A 21,039-nucleotide genomic window follows, 5' to 3' on the forward strand; every position below is an offset into this window, starting at 1 on the left:
GGGATGTTTGTGTAAGGAGGAGGATAGGAAATCCTAGGATAGGCCGAGGGTTAGACTAGTTTTGATACCAGTTGATATCGTAGTTAACCCAAATCGGGGCGTAAATAAATTTTTATTGCTGAAATTCAGAAGGGTACAATGAAGGCTCGTTGATACCGTAGTTAACCCAAATACTAGTTTTGATACCGTAGTAAATAAATTTTTATTGCTGAAATTCAGAAGGGTACAATGAAGGCTCTTCAGAACAGGAACAAAATGACATAGACAGGAACAGGTACAGGTGGTGGAACAACGGTGAGGTGGCGTGGGGTAGGAGATAACAAGCAGAAGTGGCGCTGAAAGGTAGTGAGGGTGAGCAGCTCGGTGTAGGTAGGGAGGGATCGGTTGGAGGGAGGTGGCTGGAAGGTTGGGAAGAAAGGTGCAGGTAATGTGAAATTGGCGGTAGGTTGGGAGAGGAAATGGTTAAAGCAGGTTATGGGAGGGAGCCTTTAGCTGTAAGGGGAAGAACTGTGCTGTTGTGGATCAACGGTTGGGCAGGGAGGCTGGCGGGTGGAGGGGAACAACTTAGAGTATGTTTTTGAAGGAAGCCTGCGACTGTAAGGGGAATACACATGCGACTAGGAGTCAACAACTGGGTGGAGTACTGGTAATTGGAGGGGAACATGACAACAAGCAGAGAAAGAAAGGTGCGCAGGTAATACCACATTGGAGCAGGATACAACCAGAGCACCACTTTTCCTAGGATAAACCCTAGGAAGGGAAAACACCAACGATAGAAATAATCTCAAGCAAAAAAAATTGAACCCTAACGGCAGGTAATACCACCTTGGAGCAGGGTGCAACCAGAGCACCACTTTTTCTAGGATAAACCCTAGAAAGGGAAAACACCAACGACAGAAATAATCTCAAGCAAAAAAAATTGAACCCTAACACAAGAAAAAGACCTATAAATAATAGATAACTAGGATGGGGTGGCCCCTTCCCTTGGGTGGAAATCTTAACCTAACAAAATGGGCTGACCGACCCTTCCCCTCTTTTGGCCAAACGAGTTTGGTTGGATATAGCCGGTTCAACACCCCCCAACCACCCCTATGGGAGCCCCATGTCTATTTGTCTCTTGGTAATTGGCCCACTTCAATGAGAATCATTTATTGGATTGTGTTCTAGTAATGATTCTCACCTTGGTGCTTGTGGGGCCTTATCTTTGGCCACCTTCTGTGCTTATGAGCCCCACTTTGGGTTAACCATCTATGTTTGTGGGCTCCATCTTGGGTCCACCTCCTATGATTGTGAGACCCACCTTAAAGTAAGTATGATGTGCCACATCACATAAGGTCATTGGGTGTTGGATCATCAAAGAAGTTGAGCTCAATATTACATAATTCACTTCTTGAAGGAAAGCCAATAAAGAAGGGCAAGTTATTTGCATGTAAGAGAGATGAATTGAGAATGAACTTTGGGTGAGTTGCAAAGAAAATGATGCTAGTTTGCTACCGTTGGTATGCGGGTGCTGAAGTTGAGTGTTGTAGTTGAGTTTCGCTCTAGATAGAGTGGTTCGAGGGTTTTAGCAATGGAGTAGTGAGGAAGCGAGCTGTTGGTAAGGTAATTGTCGTGATAGGAGTTGTGTTGTAGAGAGGTAAAGACCCAATGCTCTAGATAGAGGGGTTCGAGGGTTTTAGCAATGTAGTGAGCAAGCGAGCTGTTGGTAAGGTAATTGTCATGATAGGAGTTGTGTTGTAGAGAGGTAAAGACCCAAAAAGTGTGGGGTGTAGGTGGTGAGAGGACAGTGTGGGTGTGTTAAACGTGTAGTGAGTGATTAAGAGTTTGTTTGGGACAGCTTTCTATCTGCTTTGCTTTTCAGACCATCACCACAATTCTGTTTGGGGAATTCTTTCTTGTTGTTTTTTAGAAATTTTTGTGATAGAAATCTATTTTTTCTGTCTGAGCTGTTAAAGTGTGGCGACTGCTAAAAGATATGGTCTGACTTTTTGAAAATAAAATAAATTTGTAATAGCCACCGTAGTTTTTTAAAAAGCAGTTTCTTCTAATGCAGCTTTAAATTTGCTTCTTCAAACAGTTGCAGCTGCCCCAAACCGTCCCTAAGCATTAGGGGAGGAGGATGTGGGCGTTTACTTGGAGAGAATGTAAGTGAGAGAGATGCAATGATAACTGTTAGTGGGTTATAGGTGCATACGCGACTCTATGTGAGCTTGATACTTGTGTGCAGGTCAGCTGTGGGGGATGTTTATCATGTAAGTCTGACAGGGAGGCCGCAAGGGAGAGGTCGTGAGATTGCTTTACTTAGGGCATTGAGGAGATGAGAAAGTGGTTGGGTTTTGTGTTTTTCTTTTTCTTATGAAGATTTATGTACATATCATGAAATTCTTATGCGAATACATATCTAACACTTAAACTTCAATTTTTACATACTTGTCACGATAACTATGCATAAAATGGTGTATTTTACATTTTTATGCATAGAACAATTAGCATGTCAAAATTGAGGTTTTGGTGTTAGATTTGTATATGCATAAGAATTCCATGGTATGTATGTAAGAATCCCTTTGTCGTAATGATAAACAATTTTATGATTCTATTCATAAAACAGTTGAAATTTGTTTTCTTAAAGTTTTCATTTAACAAAATAGTATTTTCATTTTTTTTTTAATATCAATTTAAAATATTTTTATGTTGTCTTCACTTTTAATACATACGATTTGATTCATATCTCTAAATTGCTCTCTCTTTCTCATGGAATTTTTTAATCTTTTCTTGTAATTAGCTCTGTTCTTTTTCTTGAGTACTCATCCTAATATATAAAACATCAAAAGGTGTAGTTTGGTTTGGTTTTCTTTGCTTTTATATCCTGCTAAACTTCTAGTTTTTGTATAGTTATTCTAATCCCTTAGCGTTAATTTTTGCTATTCGTAATTGCATGTTTGTTTTGGAAATTCTGAGGATAAATATCTGGAGAATTTGGTTTGCATTTGTGTTTGTCTTCCTGCATGGTATTTTCGTTCATTCTTTCATGATCTTGTTGAATTCGATATCCACTGAATATTTAATAGTCACTTGTAGCTAAATGTGTGACACATTGCTCGTTGGTTTTAAAATTAATCTGATACAGTGGAAATGACTGTTTTTCTGGTGACAAGGTATTCCTATTTTTTTCCTTAATAATGCCTGTTAAATGAAACGTATGCTATTTTGGTTGATTATTAAAACCAAAGTTTTAATTTTGCAGGCACCGAAGAATTTTATGTTGTTAAATATTTTTTACAACCGTCTTTGAACTCTATTTAGTTTGTGTGTAACTGAGATTTTTGTGTACATGTGTAAACTGCAAAATCTGTTTTCTAGTTACCTGTTGGTTCTTTTAAGGGTAGTTTCCACTGCTTCTTTGAATCACGTGAAATATTATAAGTGTGTATTTGCAGAAGCCTGCCTATCATTTCATGCACCAGTAAGTTTTTTTCCTCTGTTCAACTGCAAGTTGTTGAAATTTTCTCTTTCCCATTACTGTAGGTTGTCATGGCTATAAGGTGTCGTAATCAAATATTGGGAGGCCTGTACACTGGGATCAATACTAAACATATTCATATGGCAAGCAAAATGGTAATCTTCTCATATATATATTTAGGCATGTGCTCTGTAGTTTGCATGATGGAAGCTTGTGGTTTTATTCTGTGGGTCTAGCATTCATGTTATTGTGTGCAATGGCATCTATTTTTCCTTTTGTTTTTATTTTTATTTTTGAAGAAATGACATGATAGCTGAAATCAGCTCTGCGGCTAGCATGCATCATATACTAGGAATGTTCTTTTTTATACGGCTAATTTTTCATTCATAATCCAATCACTACGTTTATGCTGTTTTCTTTTTGTCATCGTTATTCTTCACTGCACGTGAACACAGCATTCTCTAATGCTTGTGATGACAATACTAAATTAGGTTTCTGCAAACAGTAAAATTGATATCAATTTCAATTTTTGAGTATAGTTTAGTTGAGGTTAATCTTTTCAGGTATGGGAAAGTTTGGGTATTATTGGGCCATCATTTGCTTTTGAAAACTTCTCTGTAGAAGTTTCATTGGTAATGCTTTTGTTTCAGGTTGCTGAGTATAGTGGTTTACATGTTCAACCGCATAAAGCTATTGTTGGTGCCAATGCTTTTGCTCATGAAAGTGGTATACATCAGGTTTGATTTTCCATCCCTGGTTTTGACTTCTTGAATGTACAGGAACTTTTGTTATTTGCGTATTTGCTTTATGTTTCCATTTCGTATACTTTTCATGAAAAGCTATCCAAATTCAAGCAAATTTAGTGGAGTCTAATGAAAACTACAGATACTTTTTCTCTTAAAGCAAACAATTTATAATCAGTCAATGAACAGATTACAACATCAAGCATTTGCAAAGAACTGCTACTTTAAGAGGAAAGAACCAAAATTCTTCATCAATATAAATAGATAGTTTAGATGGGGGGAGAGAATCATCATGCAACTTTTAAAATGAAGTTACTTGAAGTCTTGTAAACTTTGGAGAACGGTTATATATTTCTTCCTACTGAAAATTTTAAACATTTTGTATTACTTTTTTATACTAGAAGTACTATCATCAAAGTCATAGGATTGCGAATTTAGATCAATATCTCCAATTTCATGATTATCATGAGGTGTTAATACATCTAGTGGATCTAGATTATTGATCTTGTTGTTGAGCGCTTGACCACCTCCATTGGTTGAGGATATCCTGAGAAGGTTCTGATTTTAATATAAGATCTAAAGAGGATTCAAATTTTCTTGTTTAAGCTTGATCGTAAGTAGTCAGTATTGCAATCACAATAACTGGAGTGTGGTTCTGTTCTTTTGAATCTTTTCTATGTTTTGATTGCTAGGATTACTAAAAACTGACTGACTTAATTTTGTGTAAGCCTTAAAGCGACCCATGAAGTTATGATAACTTTTGTAAGAAGAAGGATATGAAGGAATACATTCAAATTTTACTTTCTGTCTGTAACCATGAGTTGTGGAACCGATTTAAATTTGGTTCTCTAAAGGGATAATAACATCCATTTTAGCCAAGTTCCTAGCCGCTAATGACTTGAAAGCTTAGTAGTAGCAACCAACATTCACTTGAAACAGCCTTCAAAAAATATAACGTGGATAACCCGGAAAGTGAAAAAACCATGAGGCCTGATCTAGTTGAAGAAATCCAATATAAGTTGGTGATTATAGGTACAGTCTCTTGTCCCACAGACATAAAAGAGTTACAGCGCCTCTCAAGTTACAATGTCAGTGCGCGGAAGGACTTGTGGCCCCGCTGTAGGGAGCGGTTTCAAGGAAGTGCAATAATCGGGGCTGCAATGCACTGTCTTTGGCGCCTCTCAAGTTACAATGTCAGTGCGTGGAAGGACTTCTGGCCCCGCTGTAGGGAGCGGTCGCAAGTGCAATAATCGGGGCTGCAATGCACTGTCTTTGGGATCAACGCGATGTTCGGGATGATGCATCATTTAAGTGCTTCGTCACAAGGAATAGGAGGCGTATGTTGGAGTAGTGCTTGAAGTCGGTCAGCTTGAGTATAAGTTATGTTGGTGATCGACGACGGTCGACGAGTAGTGCTTGAAGTCGGTCAGCTTGAGTATAAGTTTGTTGAAATTGAAATTTTGGATGACTTTTTGGGTGTGTTTGTTTCGGCTTATGAGTATACGAAATCTCGCTTCAAAAGTTATTGTTTAAAAGCTGGTGTTTCAAAAGCAGATCTTTTTAAAAGATATAACTTTGAACGTGTTGTATGTGGACAAATGTCTGAAGTACCCCTCTGTATATATTATATAGAATTCATAAAGTTTTTCAATGCATGTAATTCTCATATAAATTTAATGAGCATAAAAATATTTTTAACTTTCAATTGTAACTCAAATTTTGTATTTTTTAAATCTATTTAATTTTATGTCTCGTAAAGAATAATAATGATCAATTATCCTAGCTTATTATTTAATTAAAATGAGTAAAGTGGTACATGCCCCCACAAAATAATATTAAACTTTATATGCCTCACAATTTTTAGATGTTATAATTTTAAAATATTTTATTTGAGAATTACATGATAGTAAAGTTTATGTTAAATAGAATTCTAAACATCTAAAAACTGTGAGATTCCACAGGTTATATAGAATTGTAAACAACATTTAATGATTAAACCTAATGGGTAAAACAACGAATGAATGCGGGAGAAATTTCTCATGCGTGTGTAAAACCACGAACGAATGCGGAACGCGCGATGCTGGCCATGATCGCGAGGGAGAAGAAAAAGCTACCACGGGTTCTAAAGTGATTTATGAAAGTGTCGATCAAATGCTTAATTTGTAGATTTGGTTTTGAAAGCGACCTGGAAAACAGAAACAAACACAACCTTAATCGAAGTTTGAAGTCTTCTAGATAAAAAATTACCTCGAGTGCCATGCCTTGAGATTCGTGCTATATGTTTAAAATTTATTTGAGGCATATCAATTGCCCCTATTTTCGAGTGAAGACGAATTTCATTGTCTGAAAATATTGAAATCTGGAACACTTTAGCTTTGCATGATAATATTTTCGTTATACATAAATATATATAATATAATGTATATTTTTACATATTATATTGAGATTAGTGTTCTGGATTTAAATACGTATAAATTATATGCATATGTGTATGAAAGTTGAGCTTAGCTCAGCTGATACGCGTAAGAATTATTTGGTATGAATGTTATATATATGTATATATATAAATTCCAATTTGACACCTTTTTCTAGCACGTAAATTTGAAAAGTTGTTTCGTTTGCATATAAATTATGTTTATGTAACCTACAAATTCCAAACATATAATTGACGCAATGATGTTAGCCCTTCCTTTAGCGCTTTTTTACCAACCGAATGCATTTTTTTTTAATGACGGAAAGCATTTTTTAACATGGATTGCGTGATCCAACCATCAAATTGTGCGAAATCTAACAACCTACATTTGCTACTGTAGGGATGAATTATGATTTTTTTGCCATAAATGTCAGTGGCTTTGACACTATAATTAAGGAAGAAGAACAGGGAGGAGGTGGAGCCCCCTTGGCCTGATAGCGGGCGACCAACAAGATTTTCCTGAAAAAGAATGATGTCCCTTCTACTTGTTGGGCATGCAATCAACGCGATGTCTTAGAAAAAGAAAGGTGTCCTCTCTTCCTACCGAGCAGACGGTCAACGAGATTTCCTAAAAAAAGATGTGTACCCTCGGTCAGTTGAACATGCAATCTATGGAATTTCCTAGAAAAAGAGAGGTGTCCCCTCGGCTTGCTGGGCTGACGATTAACGAGATTTCATAGAAAATGAGAGATGTCCGTCGGCCTGCTGGGTAGGCGATTAACGAGATTTTCTTTCGTGTCGTCAAGATACCATCTGGGGAACCTCGCTCCACCTAAAATGGAATTTCCTAGAAAAAGAGAGGTGTCCCGTCGACTTGCTGGGTTGACGATTAACGAGATTTCATAGAAAATGAGAGGTGTCCCGTCGGCCTGCTTGGTAGGCGATTAACGAGATTTTCTTTCGTGCCATCAAGATACCATCTGGGGAACCTCGCTCCACCTAAAACTAGAGGAAGTGCCAAAACCATTAGAGATGATGTCAAATTTGATGGATGGTGACCTAATCCTGTTTCGGAAGAAATATCATTTTCCGAATAATATGGTGGTGAAGTTGTCGACCCTCTCTGATCAAGCATATTCCCATCTTCCATGTACTTCGCTGTCACAAGGTGGCCTTGCGAGCTGGTCTGTGATTTTCGCCTGCGCCCGAGTTTACAGAAATCATGAAGGCTTTCGGAGCTTGCATTACCCAGTTTTCTTGTCGGGCAATGACAATCACCATCAGATTGCCTTTTTTAGGAAGCATAGGTCGAAGTTGACGCGCCAAAAATTTTTGTCAGACAAGGCGGGTTTGTTAGCGACACATTATGGTCGTGTGTTGTTTAAGGACGACTTTGGACTTTCGATAGTGATCCATGAGATTTTTCTTTCTCCGGAATGATCAAGGTTTTGTAAGAGGCAAGGGAAACTTCAACAGCCGACCATCTCCCTTCAGACTACCGATGATAGAATATTACAGATGCTAGGATTTCAAGAACTCAAGGAGATACAATTCGAGACAACACATCTATGAGTTTATGAGTGAGGAGTTATTCTTTAAGGTTGACAGATGCTAGGATTTCAGGAACTCAAGGAGATACAGTTCGAGACAACACATCTATGAGTTTATGAGTGAGGAGTTATTCTTTAAGGTTGAACTTTCATTCCACCCTAAACGATCCGCGACTGTGATATTAAAGAACTCTAGGAGGGGGCCCTCTGAGCTAGCCCTCATCTCGGAGATCAAAATTCTTGATGCTGTGTAACTGATAAGCATGTTTGTATTTGCCTGAGGCAACATGATTGTGTTATTTGTTGATCTTCATGCATGACACCGATCCTTGGAGGGGTCAGGAATTTGTTCACATCGTTGGATTGTAGGAGGGACGTTATGATTCCCTTATTGTTCAGACTTTTTATGCTGCAAGGAATTATCGGCGTCTCCAACATTATTTTGGCATTTTTCCCTGAATTGTTTGAATTGCTCCTTATGCGTACTGATGGCCTCGTCTGTAGTAGTTTGGGCCTTGAAACCTGCTGCAAGGAATTATCGGTGTCTCCAACATTATTTTGGCATTTTTCCTTGAATTGTTTGAATTGCTCCTTATGCGTATTGATGGCCTCGTCTGTAGTAGTTTGGGCCTTGAAACGGTGGACAAGTTCGGCGTAAGAGCGGTGTATTTTCCACATTAATGATGACTATAAAGGTCCTGGGCAAAGCTTCTCAAAGAAGACACTTCTCAGCAATTCTGAATCTACTCTAGGAATGTGACGGTTTTAATGGAGAACCTACGGAAGTGGTCCTTGTGTGCACTCCCTCATTCTAGCGAATTCTTGAGAGATGTGATGAATCTTTGATGATCCTTCGATTCATGATGAACTGCTTTGTGAATAGCTTAGCAAACTCGTTAAAGGTGTTGATAGTGCCCCCTAAAAGAGAGTAGAAGTAGGTGTAAGCTTGCCCCTTAATGAGTGGTCGTGAACACTTGACAAAGAAGCGCGTTAGAGGCAGTTGGATGTGCATGATGGTTCAATAGTAGTCTAACATGCTCGTAGGGGGTGTTATCTCTTCGTGAATCAATGTTCGGGAGCTTGAAATCTACTGGGATGGGGTGCGGGAGGACTGTCTTAGCTAATGGAGATGACCCTTGAATGTTGAAATGAGCGGGGAAACGATCCCTATTGTATAGAGGGAACTCTTCTAGAATTAGGTGTCAGAGCTCATCGCAGATGACCTCATCAGGAGCGGCAACAAGGCCGTGTAGTGTTAGGTGAGTGGCACGAGATGGATGAGTGGAAATCTCAGCATCAAGGAGTTCAACATCTCATCCTGGTAGGGGAATGGTTCCATTACGGATATGAGGCCCAATATAAGTAAGTTTGAGTGGGGTTTTTCTCGTTGACTGCTGAGCTAGTGGTAATTAAGCTCCATCATGTGGAGTGGGCAGCAACTGCCGAGCTTTGTGTAGGAACTGTAGGATTAGTTGAGATTCCCTCATTCTGTGTACTCTGTCTTCTAGAGAAAGACCTTAGGCAACTTCGTTGGCAAGGAAACACCTTCTAGAGTGAGAATATGCAAAGGTCTGTCGTCCTTGACTTTGTGACTGTCCCCTGGAATGATGGGTGTTGGAGTAGGACATTATTGTTGCGAGTATTGTACCTAGTGACATGCAACAAAGCTCGCAAGTACTTCAGCGATGAGATTGCTCTGGGATCATTTCAATTTTGGTATTGTTGGGTATGTCTCGTTAAACTGGTCAGTTTAACTATAAGTTTTTTGAAATTAGAGTTCTGGATGACTTTTGATTGAAGTTTGTACGTTTCTTGTTAAAATATTATCTCGAGATTCGTGTTGGATGTTGGAAATTTGTTAGTATAATGGAAAATTCTAATTAATTACTAATCGGACTTTAATCTACGAACAATCATAAGATTGAGGCGACCCCAAAAACTTGTCGACAATAGTGAAAGAGAAAGGAGTCAACCTCAAGTTGTCATCATCAGAAAAAATGAGATCATGTTTATTGTGAAGGGTGGAGAGCAGCTTGTGAGGAGTTGGATTTGCACCTTGCTGAAATTACCCCTAACCGAATGAAAAAGGAATATTCCTATTCATCACAGAAACATCCAGTAAAACTTATCCTGTATTACTCAACCTTAGGCATATCTAAAATTGAAAAGATGAAATAGCTTAAGAGCAATTAATCTTTAGATGAAAACTGAGTTAGTGATACGAGGAAGCTTTTCTTTTATACTATTGCAACGTGGGAACATGACTTCCAAACACCCCTTTTATGTCTTTTAATCATAAGTTTGCATACTTATTTTCCATAGAAGCTCTTTTTTTTTTTTGAAGTATTTGCTATTTTAATAATTTTTTATCAATTGAAGTTTGAAGTGTATTTAGTGTCATGTTGAAATTCAGCTTACCAAAATTTCCTTTGTTATTTTTTTTCCTTTTAAGAAACTTAAGCTTTTCTAGGTCTATCTTTACTTATTTTGATTTTTAGTTTTTATATTTGCATTTTTTTATTGAAGTTGTGCCCTTAGTGTCTTTTATGACAAAGTGGTTTTTTTATATGCTCAAGTACTTGTACTCTCATTTTAAATTGCATATAATGACCTTTTATTCTCAAAATTTGTAGGATGGCACGTTGAAATTCAGCTTACCAAAATTTCCTTTATTATTTTTTTTCCTTTTAAGAAACTTAAGCTTTTCTAGGTCTATCTTTACTTATTTTGATTTTTAGTTTTTATATTTGCATTTTGTGATTGAAGTTGTGCCCTTAGTGTCTTTTATGACAAAGTGGTTCTTTTATATGCTCAAGTACTTGTACTCTCATTTTAAATTGCATATAATGACCTTTTATTCTCAAAATTTGTAGGATGGCATGTTGAAATTCAAAGGTACTTATGAAATTATCTCTCCTGATGATATTGGGCTTTCTCGTTCCAACGAATCAGGCATTGTACTCGGAAAACTTAGGTATTGAATGGTTTTTCCAAATTTAATTTATTTTTTACCCATTATAGCCATGGGAAGAGGCATACCAGTGTAATGTTCATTCTTTATTTGTGTATCATAAACGTTGGCAACACGATTTAAACATAGGGATGGGTAATGATTTTGGAAAGGCTCCATAGTTATTGTGGGAAAGTGTAGGATTTACCAAGTGGTGTTTATATGGTTAAGTTTTTATTGGTGGTTCCTCACTTACACCTTCTATCCCACCTCAACCCTTAATCGCATTTGTGAGCAAATGTTCTTGATTGCTAGTTTTCTCAGATTCAACTTTCCTTGTGGTTCTTGTGCGCAATCAATATGGTAACACAAAAAATATAATTTTGAAAAAAAAAATGAATTTGCATTTAAATCTGTGATGCGGAAAGATAGCTTCTCCTGATACTAGCGGATACAAATTAAAAATGTGGATGAGCAAGAGTTTATTTGAGCCATTAATTGGTGCTCAGAATATGGATTACAACTACTGTTTCTTTAGAGAAGTATTTTGGTTGAATTCTTTTTTGGTGAACCTCCTCCTTCCCTAATCTTCTTTCTCTAAGGAATAATTTTGGGTGAAGGAAGATACGTTTGTGGTGCTGTATATTAAAAAATGACATTCAGAGCAGAAACCAATTACATGGTGTCAAATCAGGCTGCAAAGGATTTTATTCAAATAATTTATCAAGGCTGTTAGATTCCTCATCAATTTAGCCAAATTCTACATTAGTTTTTATGCTTTATTCCTTAGATTAAATTTAATAAGCTAAGAATGGTCTTTTTTTTTTTAGCTAGATTGAATGAGGATAACTTTAAATCTTATTTATAAATGGGACTGCTTCTATGAACTTTCAGATTGTTGAATGATTATGAATTATTGATAAGGCCAATCATGAGTGCGTTTTTCTTTCATAGATCAAGATGTATGTGGATCACTCCAAATTGTGTACGTGGAGTTTCTTTTCATTTCACTCGTAATTCTTTCCCTTTAAATTTGTCAATTTGTTTTGCTTCTTCCTCTAATAATGTATATTTCAAGAGCTGAATTCTCTGGCTGGAATGTCCAACCTCTTGAAATACGACCATTAAGAAGAAAATGCAGATCAAATATCATAAGCATTCAATGATAAACCAAAGTTCAAGAATATCAAAACCTCTTTAGAGGCATTTTGGGATCAAGAAGAGGTGTTCCGGCTCCTTCTCATGCAAGTTCCACTCTTGTGGAATTCTCGATTTGTTCCTCATTGGTTCAGGCTCTCTTTTGCTTTAGCAGATTCTCTGATTTGTTCCCTGCCCTCACCTACAGATGGTAGTTGGTGACTGGTTCAAGTATATGCTGGACTACGAGCCATCTGCAGAGAGTTTCAAAGAACACAAGCAGGTAGTTTATTGCTGATTTAGAGATAAAAATAGAAGAAAAAAAATTATGACAACTAAAGACCAGTTGAAGGGATTTTTGATTTAATTCTGGTGATCAGCAAGTTTTTTGTTGCATGGAATTCCTGTAATTATCTTCCCTAACCCTTGAAGAAGTCCTCTCCATTCTCTGTTGCTTCAGCAGGTTTTTTTTTACCAAATTTTCACTGCCAGCTGGTCTTCAATTGCCAGGATGCTGCAGCCTTTTGCTGGACGCCACCAGTCACAAGAAGGGACTGCAATTAGCCACAGGAGAGGATATTAGAATGTGGTCGATCTATTGTGGTGTAGTCTTGTACTCCACAATGATTCACTTTTCACTCCACTTCTCAAAAAATAGGAAATCTTCCCCAAAATCAGATCAAAACGTGAAATCGAGTTTATGATGGACGAGGAATAATAGGCTAGTTTTACCACCCTTAAAGAAAACGGAAGATTAGGTTCAATAATAAAATGTCATTATGAAAGCGCACTATGAACTAAATGCAACTAATGATTTTCACTCAAGTTCAATGTTCCTTTTGGTTGTGCGCATGATCAATAAGCTAGCATGAAAACATACATAAATTGAAAATAACTACTTTATGCGTATCAGAATGGGTTATTGGGGAGTATATACTTTTTGGGGAGTCGAGGCTACTGCCAAACCTGCTTACCCACCATTAGCAGAGAAGCATTGGTTTTTAGATTGGGGCATCAAAGCATGGAAATGGTATCGAGATGTGGATATGCTATAACAAGAACTAGGGATAAACATGTCTTTCAATTTACACTCTTAAGGCGCACACAAATGATTTTCCTCCATCGACTTCTATTGCTTCTCATTATTTTACATCCTTAGAATTTTTTTGGTTTCCTACATTTTAGCATCGAGTTTACTAGTTCAAATCATGAAGAAAGCCTCTCAGTAATGTAAGGATAAGGCTGTGTTTATCAACCCCTTGATCCAACATTGATGGGAGGGAGCTGCATGCACTGGGTACCTCATTTTCTACCACTTTCTCTACAGTTGCTCCACTGCTGCTGCTACTTATTCTCCTTTCGTCTCTTTTCAATTTCTTCTTCTGCTCTCCCGGTTCACCCTCCGATCTTTGCTTCTAATAGATCTTCAATTTATTTTCCTCTATCCTCTTCAATATTTATCTTCTCCTTTTTTATTCTACTCAATTTTGTTCTCATTTTACTCCTCCGTATTCCCCAGAGCTCCTTCGAATCCTTCTAAAACTGTAGTTTGGTGACCAAATGATATCTTTATAGAAGAATAGTATTATATTCACACCAATTGTTATCTTTTTTTTTTTGCCTGATGCTTTTGTACTCGTTTAGAAATCCAAGCTGTGTTCAATTTTTGTTTCCCAGATAATGTTGTAACTAATGTTGGAATAATCTCTTTCATAGTATTTTAATTTCTTTTTTCAAACCCAAATATGTTCACTTGTTCAATTTTGTACTGTTTCTGTCTTTGGCAAAAGCGTAATTTGAGTAGCCTAGGAACCTGAAAAGTATTATACATGCAGCAGACATTAGTCCGAAGGAATGTTGCACTAATTTTTTCTTTACTGGTTAATTGAGGAGTCAGCCTAAACAACTTATTTTAACTCAATGGTACATGCATATTTTAATATAATTTTAAAAACAGTAACTTTCTAAACATTACATTATTAATATATTTCTTCTAGGCTACTTTTCTCATAAAAAGTAGCTTTATGTATATGAAAACTGAAATCGCAGGCCAACCAGAAAAAGTTTGCGTTGAATAAAATTTTAAGTAGCATGGTCTTTTAGAACTATATTTGCTGTCAGGCGTAGGTGCACATCTTTGTAATTGTATACAACTTAATTCTGACATTCTAGCTCAAGCTTGTTAGGTCAACGGATTGCATCCTTGTAATTGACGACACTTCAGAATTTTATATATTACTCTTTAGGGGATCACGCTGCATTTTGAATCGCTTATTTCCTTCTCTTTCTTCTCCAATAGTATTTTTTTAAGTGCTTAAACAATGGTAGTTGTAACTGTTCAGTGGTCAACTTTTTATTGTTTAGAGCAAGCATGGAATCTCAGAAGAGAGTTATCAGTGAATATAATACTGTGAGTGGACTTGTTATTTACTTGGAGAACTGATCCATAGAATTGACAGTTGTGATAGTTGGAGTCAGCCATGCTTACAACCTTTGTTTTGTCTTAATTACTCATAATATGATATGTTAAATAGTTTGTCCAATCAAAGCTGTGACGTAGGAATCAAACTCGAGTTTACATGTAAGATCTAGAATTTTTTTTTTAATTTTGACTTGACTAACAGAGAATTACACGCACACACTCACACCTAATAGTAGTCTTTCAAATTCAATATTCAGATTATGTCAAATCATTGAGTCCTAACTTCTTATGTGATCTTTGCTCTGTAATTTCTATTTGAGAATTGAAGTTGACTTGCTACCATTAAAATTGCCAATGTGAGGCGCCTCAGTCACTCACCCCACGTGGTTTAATTGAGTTATGTGCCTTACATTTGATGAGGCACGCCTTCCCTGAACTTCATTGTGTGCTCCTTTTTGTTTTAAGGGTCTTTTTTAATTAATCTGATATTATAATCTACCAACTCATGCAACCCCTCAAATACACCCTCTTATGCATGAAATTCTTCTCTCACGCTATTGCAGGCCATTCCTAGTGTTGCTGCCTTTACCAACCATCCCTAGCATCACCGCTGCTTGTTTCTTCTGCTGCCACCCCCTACTGCACATGAAATTGCCCTTTTCATGCAATCACTAGATTTGGGCTGGCGATGCTGCCGACCATCCTTATCACCATCACTGACGCCACTTTCTACTTCCATAATAACCTCTTGCTGTACTTGAAATTTCCCCTCTCAAACAAGCACTAGCCTTTTATTGGTTTGCTGCTTCCAGCAGCCATCCTTAGCTCCACTGCTACCTTCTACTGCTTCCGCTATCGCCCCCTGCTAGTGCTTCTGCCATTGCTGCCCCCTCTTTACCAAGAATTTTTTTTCCACATGGATCACCACCTTCTCTATCAATTTTTTTTTCCATCTAGTGATAATCCCTAGACACTAATTTTTATTTATTTATATGAATGGTTTTATGTTTTCAAATTTGTTTGAATCAGAATCTTCAATCCATAATTTTGTAAGAAATAGTCAAGCCAAGTAGAAATTCACAGCTGGTTGCAGAAAGAATTCGATATGAAGAAATTGTATGCATGTTGAGATTGGAAGATATAACAAGACATTTATTTTAAGTGTAATTATTACAAAGTGTTAAAGGAAGTGTTACAAGCATGAGCGAACATTTCTCTGCTTTCATAAGAATGTTGTATCCTAAGCCAAAGTGTTAGAAGTAGTGAAATAGAAGATCTGATTATATATGAAAAAGTTGATGTATAAGTATCTCCCACCACAATAAGTTGATCATAGAGTTGATGTGGGTTCTTATTATGAGAGTGAACTCAGTGTTAGGGGCTCATCATCTTTGCCACTAATGTTTAGTATAGGTGCAGAAGATCCTATGGATCACTGTATGATAGATGGGAGGATGATGTGGGTCATCGAGAGGGGGCGACTACATACAGATATTGTTTACATGGCATGCTTGAGAGGCACTCAAACATGTCTACATTAATATTGGGGGTTTTTTTCTTAAAGAGAATGCTATTCCATTTATTGTGACATCCTCCACCCTATTACTTTAATATACTTCATTCCATATGCACTTATGGTGAGACATGCAATCCACGTCCATCTATTATTTGAGGATATGGGTGTTGAAGTAGTAATACAAAGAAAGATATTGAGTAGATTGAGGGCCTTGGAGTCATGTTGGAGTGAATCATGTCTGATGGATTACCTCACATAAATACTAAAATTTTAATCAACATTTTGTAAACAATATTTATTAAACTTTTTTAAAAAAAAAAAGTCTATGGAAGCATTTGATTGGGCCAATGGTGCAGAGTTATTGGGCTATTTGATTGAGCGATAAAAGAGGGTGAAGAGTATTTGATGGTTCAATTTATGACAAATTGTGCCAATATATATATTATTGCTAGGAATAAGTTGATAGGAAAAAAAAATGCACTGGACATTTTGTGCTGAGCATTATATAAACATGATTTTAGAAAATATTGCTGACTTGCCTTAGTTTACAATTTCTTGAACAAAGTAAAAAAAGGTTATTAAATTCATCTATATTCATTTTTAGATATTATCTTTGAAGAGAGTTTTGTAAGAAAGAATTCCTATGTTGTGTTATAATAAACTTTATTACAATCTTTGACTCTTCAGATCATGGTGGAAGCTAGTCAATCTTTGCTATTGAATGATCTGGTTGTACTTGGACAAAAAAAAAAAGATGGGAAATAAGTTAAAAAATATCTGCGGAAATGAACTGTTTTGATTGAGTGTCACATATACAATAATAACACAAGTTTATTGGTTTTAAGTTTTGGGGATGGTTGATGCAGAGAAAAAGCCATTTGTGGGATTTTTTTTTTATAATGCAATGAACGAGGCCAAATAATTGGTAACCTATAACTTAGAAAGAGGGGAAGACAATTATAGGAAGGTTTAAGATATCATTAATAAAAAATGAGAGCTTCGACCACATCTTTATTTGTTTGCCCTCAATTTTAATATACCCTCAATTTTTTACCCTCAATTTTAATATATTGTAGCCACCAAAAAGACTGCAAGCCCTACCTACTCCCTCTGACTGTTGGACCTCTCCCTGCAACGCCCTCAATTTTAATATATTGTAGCCACCAACAAGATTGCAGGCCCTGCCTACTCCCTCTGACTGTTGGACCTCTCCCTGCAACTACAAGGTAGCTCACAGACTTCCCTGTGCTTCCTAACGACGGACTTCCTTTGCGCTTCCCAACCGCAAACTTCTCTGAGCTAACCCAGTTGAACTTTCTCTCTAGTGCAAAACATGCACTCCCTCATGTTGGATTTTCTCTCTAATGGAAATCTAAGACTAGAGAGTATTGCAACTGACTTTAAACTTTTCCCTTGCAGCTAAATTCTTGTGTCGGCGAGGCGACATATAGTTTTTGGTGATAATTCTGCGTAGGCTAAAGTCAATTTCTCTTCAGATAGTTTTTTGTGATAATTCTGCGTAGGCTAAAGTCAATTTCTCTTTAGTGAAACTTTTGTGTTGACAACAATGATTTTCTTTTTATAGTGGAAATCTTGCATTGATGATAATCATTTTCTCTCCCTAGTAGAAATCATGATGATGCGTCACACCCGAACTAACCCCCCTTAAGGGTCGGCTTAGGTTCGGCAGGGGCGTACAATTCGGTTGGACTAAATTCCCCCCAGCACTTGTTTTACTTTGCAAAATCAGGATCCAATTGGTGATTAACCAGTCTAACAAAATCATCGCAAATATACTTGATATATTTTATTTAACAATTCATTCACATTCAAATATATACTTGGTAGCATGAAAATCATATCATTAAAACATATATATCGATAGAGTTGTTAAATCCAACATAATAGGAATACGTACCTGAAAGACTGTAAAATCTTTCAAAACAGTTAAATGCAAGTTGTACTAGTCACACTTGGCTACTCGTTCCACTGCTCCTTACCCTTTCCTGTAAGTTAACTATGTAGAGTGAATAACAGTGAGCTCGACAGAATAATCAAGACTAAAAGAAGATTTTATCAACAAAAAAGAAATGACATGCATGCTCATATGTAATCCTTGTACATGTCTACAACACATGATGCATGCTATAAGTGTATAAAACATGAAAGGAAAGACATAATACAAGTAATCATGACTGGAACATAAAATATGCATTTCATCCATTCATGTGTAATCATAAGCATATTTATAAGAGTCATTAATCTAATCACATGAATGTTGCTTCTAATTGTATAGGACTCAATTATTTTCATGTTATGCAATGTCATTGAGTCCACCCAGCTCGAACACCACATTATCTATTGATAAAGATTGGACCCCCATAGCATAAGAATTATCAATAACTTCCTTGGCACCAACGGTTCTCTACGTTCCGCCTGGAGTTTCGTTACCGTCTAAATATCAGGGGTTGGGAATCTCATAGTTTTCTATCATTCATACTTGCAAGTATTCATGTAATAACCTAAATATAATATCACCTTATGACATTTCATAAATCATAATTTTGTAACAAGCATTCATCACAAACATTTCATATATCATGTGCATGAGCATGAATCATAATAAATAAATATTTGCAAGCAATGATTTCATAAGCATGTTCATTAGGTTAGTGAAATAGTAATTACATGTGTATCGTAAGTGACAATAAATATGCATTCATATAGTTTAGGTAGATATTCATCCATAATATGCAGGAAATTTTACGTGCAATAGTGTTAAACATATAATCACATGGAAACCTACGAAAAGTTATTTTTCTTAAGTTAGGACAGGATTATTTCATCTTAATTGTTGGAGCAGCTCTACGATGAGTTTTTTCAAGCTTATCTCGAGCTCACTGCCTAGTGTAGACAATCTGAAATTCATAATTCGATGAAATCTTGGCTTATCTCATGATTTAACCCCAAACACAACTTATTTGTTAACTCTTACCTCAGATGGCTTCCCTGCATATCCAACAGTTCTTCGAGATTGCTTATTCTTCTTCCTTCTTCCTCATATCAACTTAATCCTCCCTTTATTTTCGTTGATTTTCTGTTAATGACTCTTACGAATGCCCACAAATCAATTTCGTACTCTCCGACGCAAGTTCGTCTCTGCTACAGTTACCGAAAATGAAAAAGTGTACCAATTTTTGACATACTTCAACATTAAAAATTAAGGATAGGAATATCTAGAATATTATGGAAATGAAGTTTCTTCTCACCGAAAGCTCTCCAGAACTTGTCTTGAGTTGCGGCTTCTAGACCGTTGTTTGCCCTTTTCTATTCGTGCCCCGTTACTATGAACAGGGCGAGGCTTCTCTTGATGAGGAGAAATCTCACCCTTCTCTCGATAAGGAGAAATCGAGAGAGAAGAAGTAAATGCGACATTTAACTCACCCCCACTAACTCTAACCTGTTGGATCTAATCAAGTCGTAGCACGCGTGGTTAAGTGCGGGGAGGTCAGTTGGCTATAATAATCATGTAAGATTAGGGAGAATAATGAAGGTTTAATTAATTTAATTAAACTTATAACTTCGTCATTTTATGTTTTCTCATCCATTTAAAATTCATGCATTGCGTTATATATCAAATTGATCGATTCGGCGTGTAGAATTTTATAAAATTACTTTGATTGAGTTTCTGGGGATGCAAAATCTGGAGTACGTTTTAGAAGTGTCAAAATTTTACATGATTCTCAAAACTGGGTATTACAGCTTTCTTGACACGGGGGCTAGTGGGCTAAACTTATTCGACCCTATTCAACGGGAACCTTTAAGGTGTAGGGGTCGAACCGACCCCCACCTCTCTCTTCGTTAGGTGGGAGTGATTTCCTCTTCTATTTTTTTGCCTATATATCTATTATAAATATATGTGTTTTTGGTATTGGGGTTTAGTTTTTTGTGATTTCTGTTTGAACAACCGTCAGCTTCTCCTCTTTCCTCTTAGGGCTGTATTCGACTGCTAGAATGTGCTACAACTATAACTTAGCAGAGGTGGTGACCGTCTCCAAAGGTTTCGGTTTAGTTTTTTGTGATTTCTGTTTGAACAACCGCAGCTTCTCCTCTTTCCTCTTAGGACTTTATTCGACTGCTAGAATGTGCTACAGCTGTAACTTAGCAGAGGTGGTGACCGTCTCCAAAGGTTTTGAGAGATGCTCTGGTTGTAACTCCATCTTGCAGAGGCACTTATCATCAACCCTCTCCTCGACATCCCCACCTTCCAATTTCCCGCTGCCAGCCACCCTAAACCTCCACTTCCAGCCGCATGTCTTCCGACCCTCCCGCACTACTGCCCAATCTTCCTTCGATGCGATGACCCTTCTACCACCCCTTCTTCTTGTGCTTGCTAATTCACCCACACCCCATCTTCTTACCTGCTGCAATCCAGTCGTAATTACAATACCCTTTATTGTCGTAACTCCACTTCTAACCCTCTGACCTACTATTTTATCCCAGTATTCCCCCGTCATCCAAAAGCATACTACACTTCCCAGCCTCATCTCTCACATCACCTACTCCCCACCTGCAGTTTAGCTTTCCTGTGGTCTGCATCCCCACTGGATTGGCCATCAGATAGCCACCCCCCACCCCCAACTGTTGGCCCCAAACAGTCTGGCCGCCAATCTCTCCCCTTATCCTCTCCGCACTCCCCTGCTGTCCACAACTCTTCGTCGTTGGATCTTGTATTATGTTGTATTTTCTTTCGTGTCTTGAGTCTTTGATTGTAATCTTGTTGTTGTGAGCAATAAAAATTCTATTGTCCTTTCAAGTTTTGTGTTAACTCCGGCATTATCTCCCCTC

The 21,039-nt window shown here is 37.2% G+C and overlaps 1 protein-coding gene across 1 annotated transcript in view; it reads left to right on the forward strand.

Moving 5' to 3' along the window:
* The window catches only part of LOC110032718 (2-isopropylmalate synthase A-like), a 77,544-nt gene that overhangs the window by 31,998 nt on the left and 24,507 nt on the right, over nt 1-21,039 (forward strand). The window contains exons 4-6 of the mRNA XM_020736447.1: nt 3,526-3,615; nt 4,111-4,197; nt 11,040-11,140. Coding sequence (XP_020592106.1) covers nt 3,526-3,615; nt 4,111-4,197; nt 11,040-11,140 — 278 coding nt within the window. The remainder of the gene's footprint in view (nt 1-3,525; nt 3,616-4,110; nt 4,198-11,039; nt 11,141-21,039) is intronic.

Source organism: Phalaenopsis equestris, unplaced genomic scaffold (assembly GCF_001263595.1).
Source record: "Phalaenopsis equestris unplaced genomic scaffold, ASM126359v1 Scaffold000002, whole genome shotgun sequence".
NCBI lineage: Eukaryota > Viridiplantae > Streptophyta > Magnoliopsida > Asparagales > Orchidaceae > Phalaenopsis > Phalaenopsis equestris.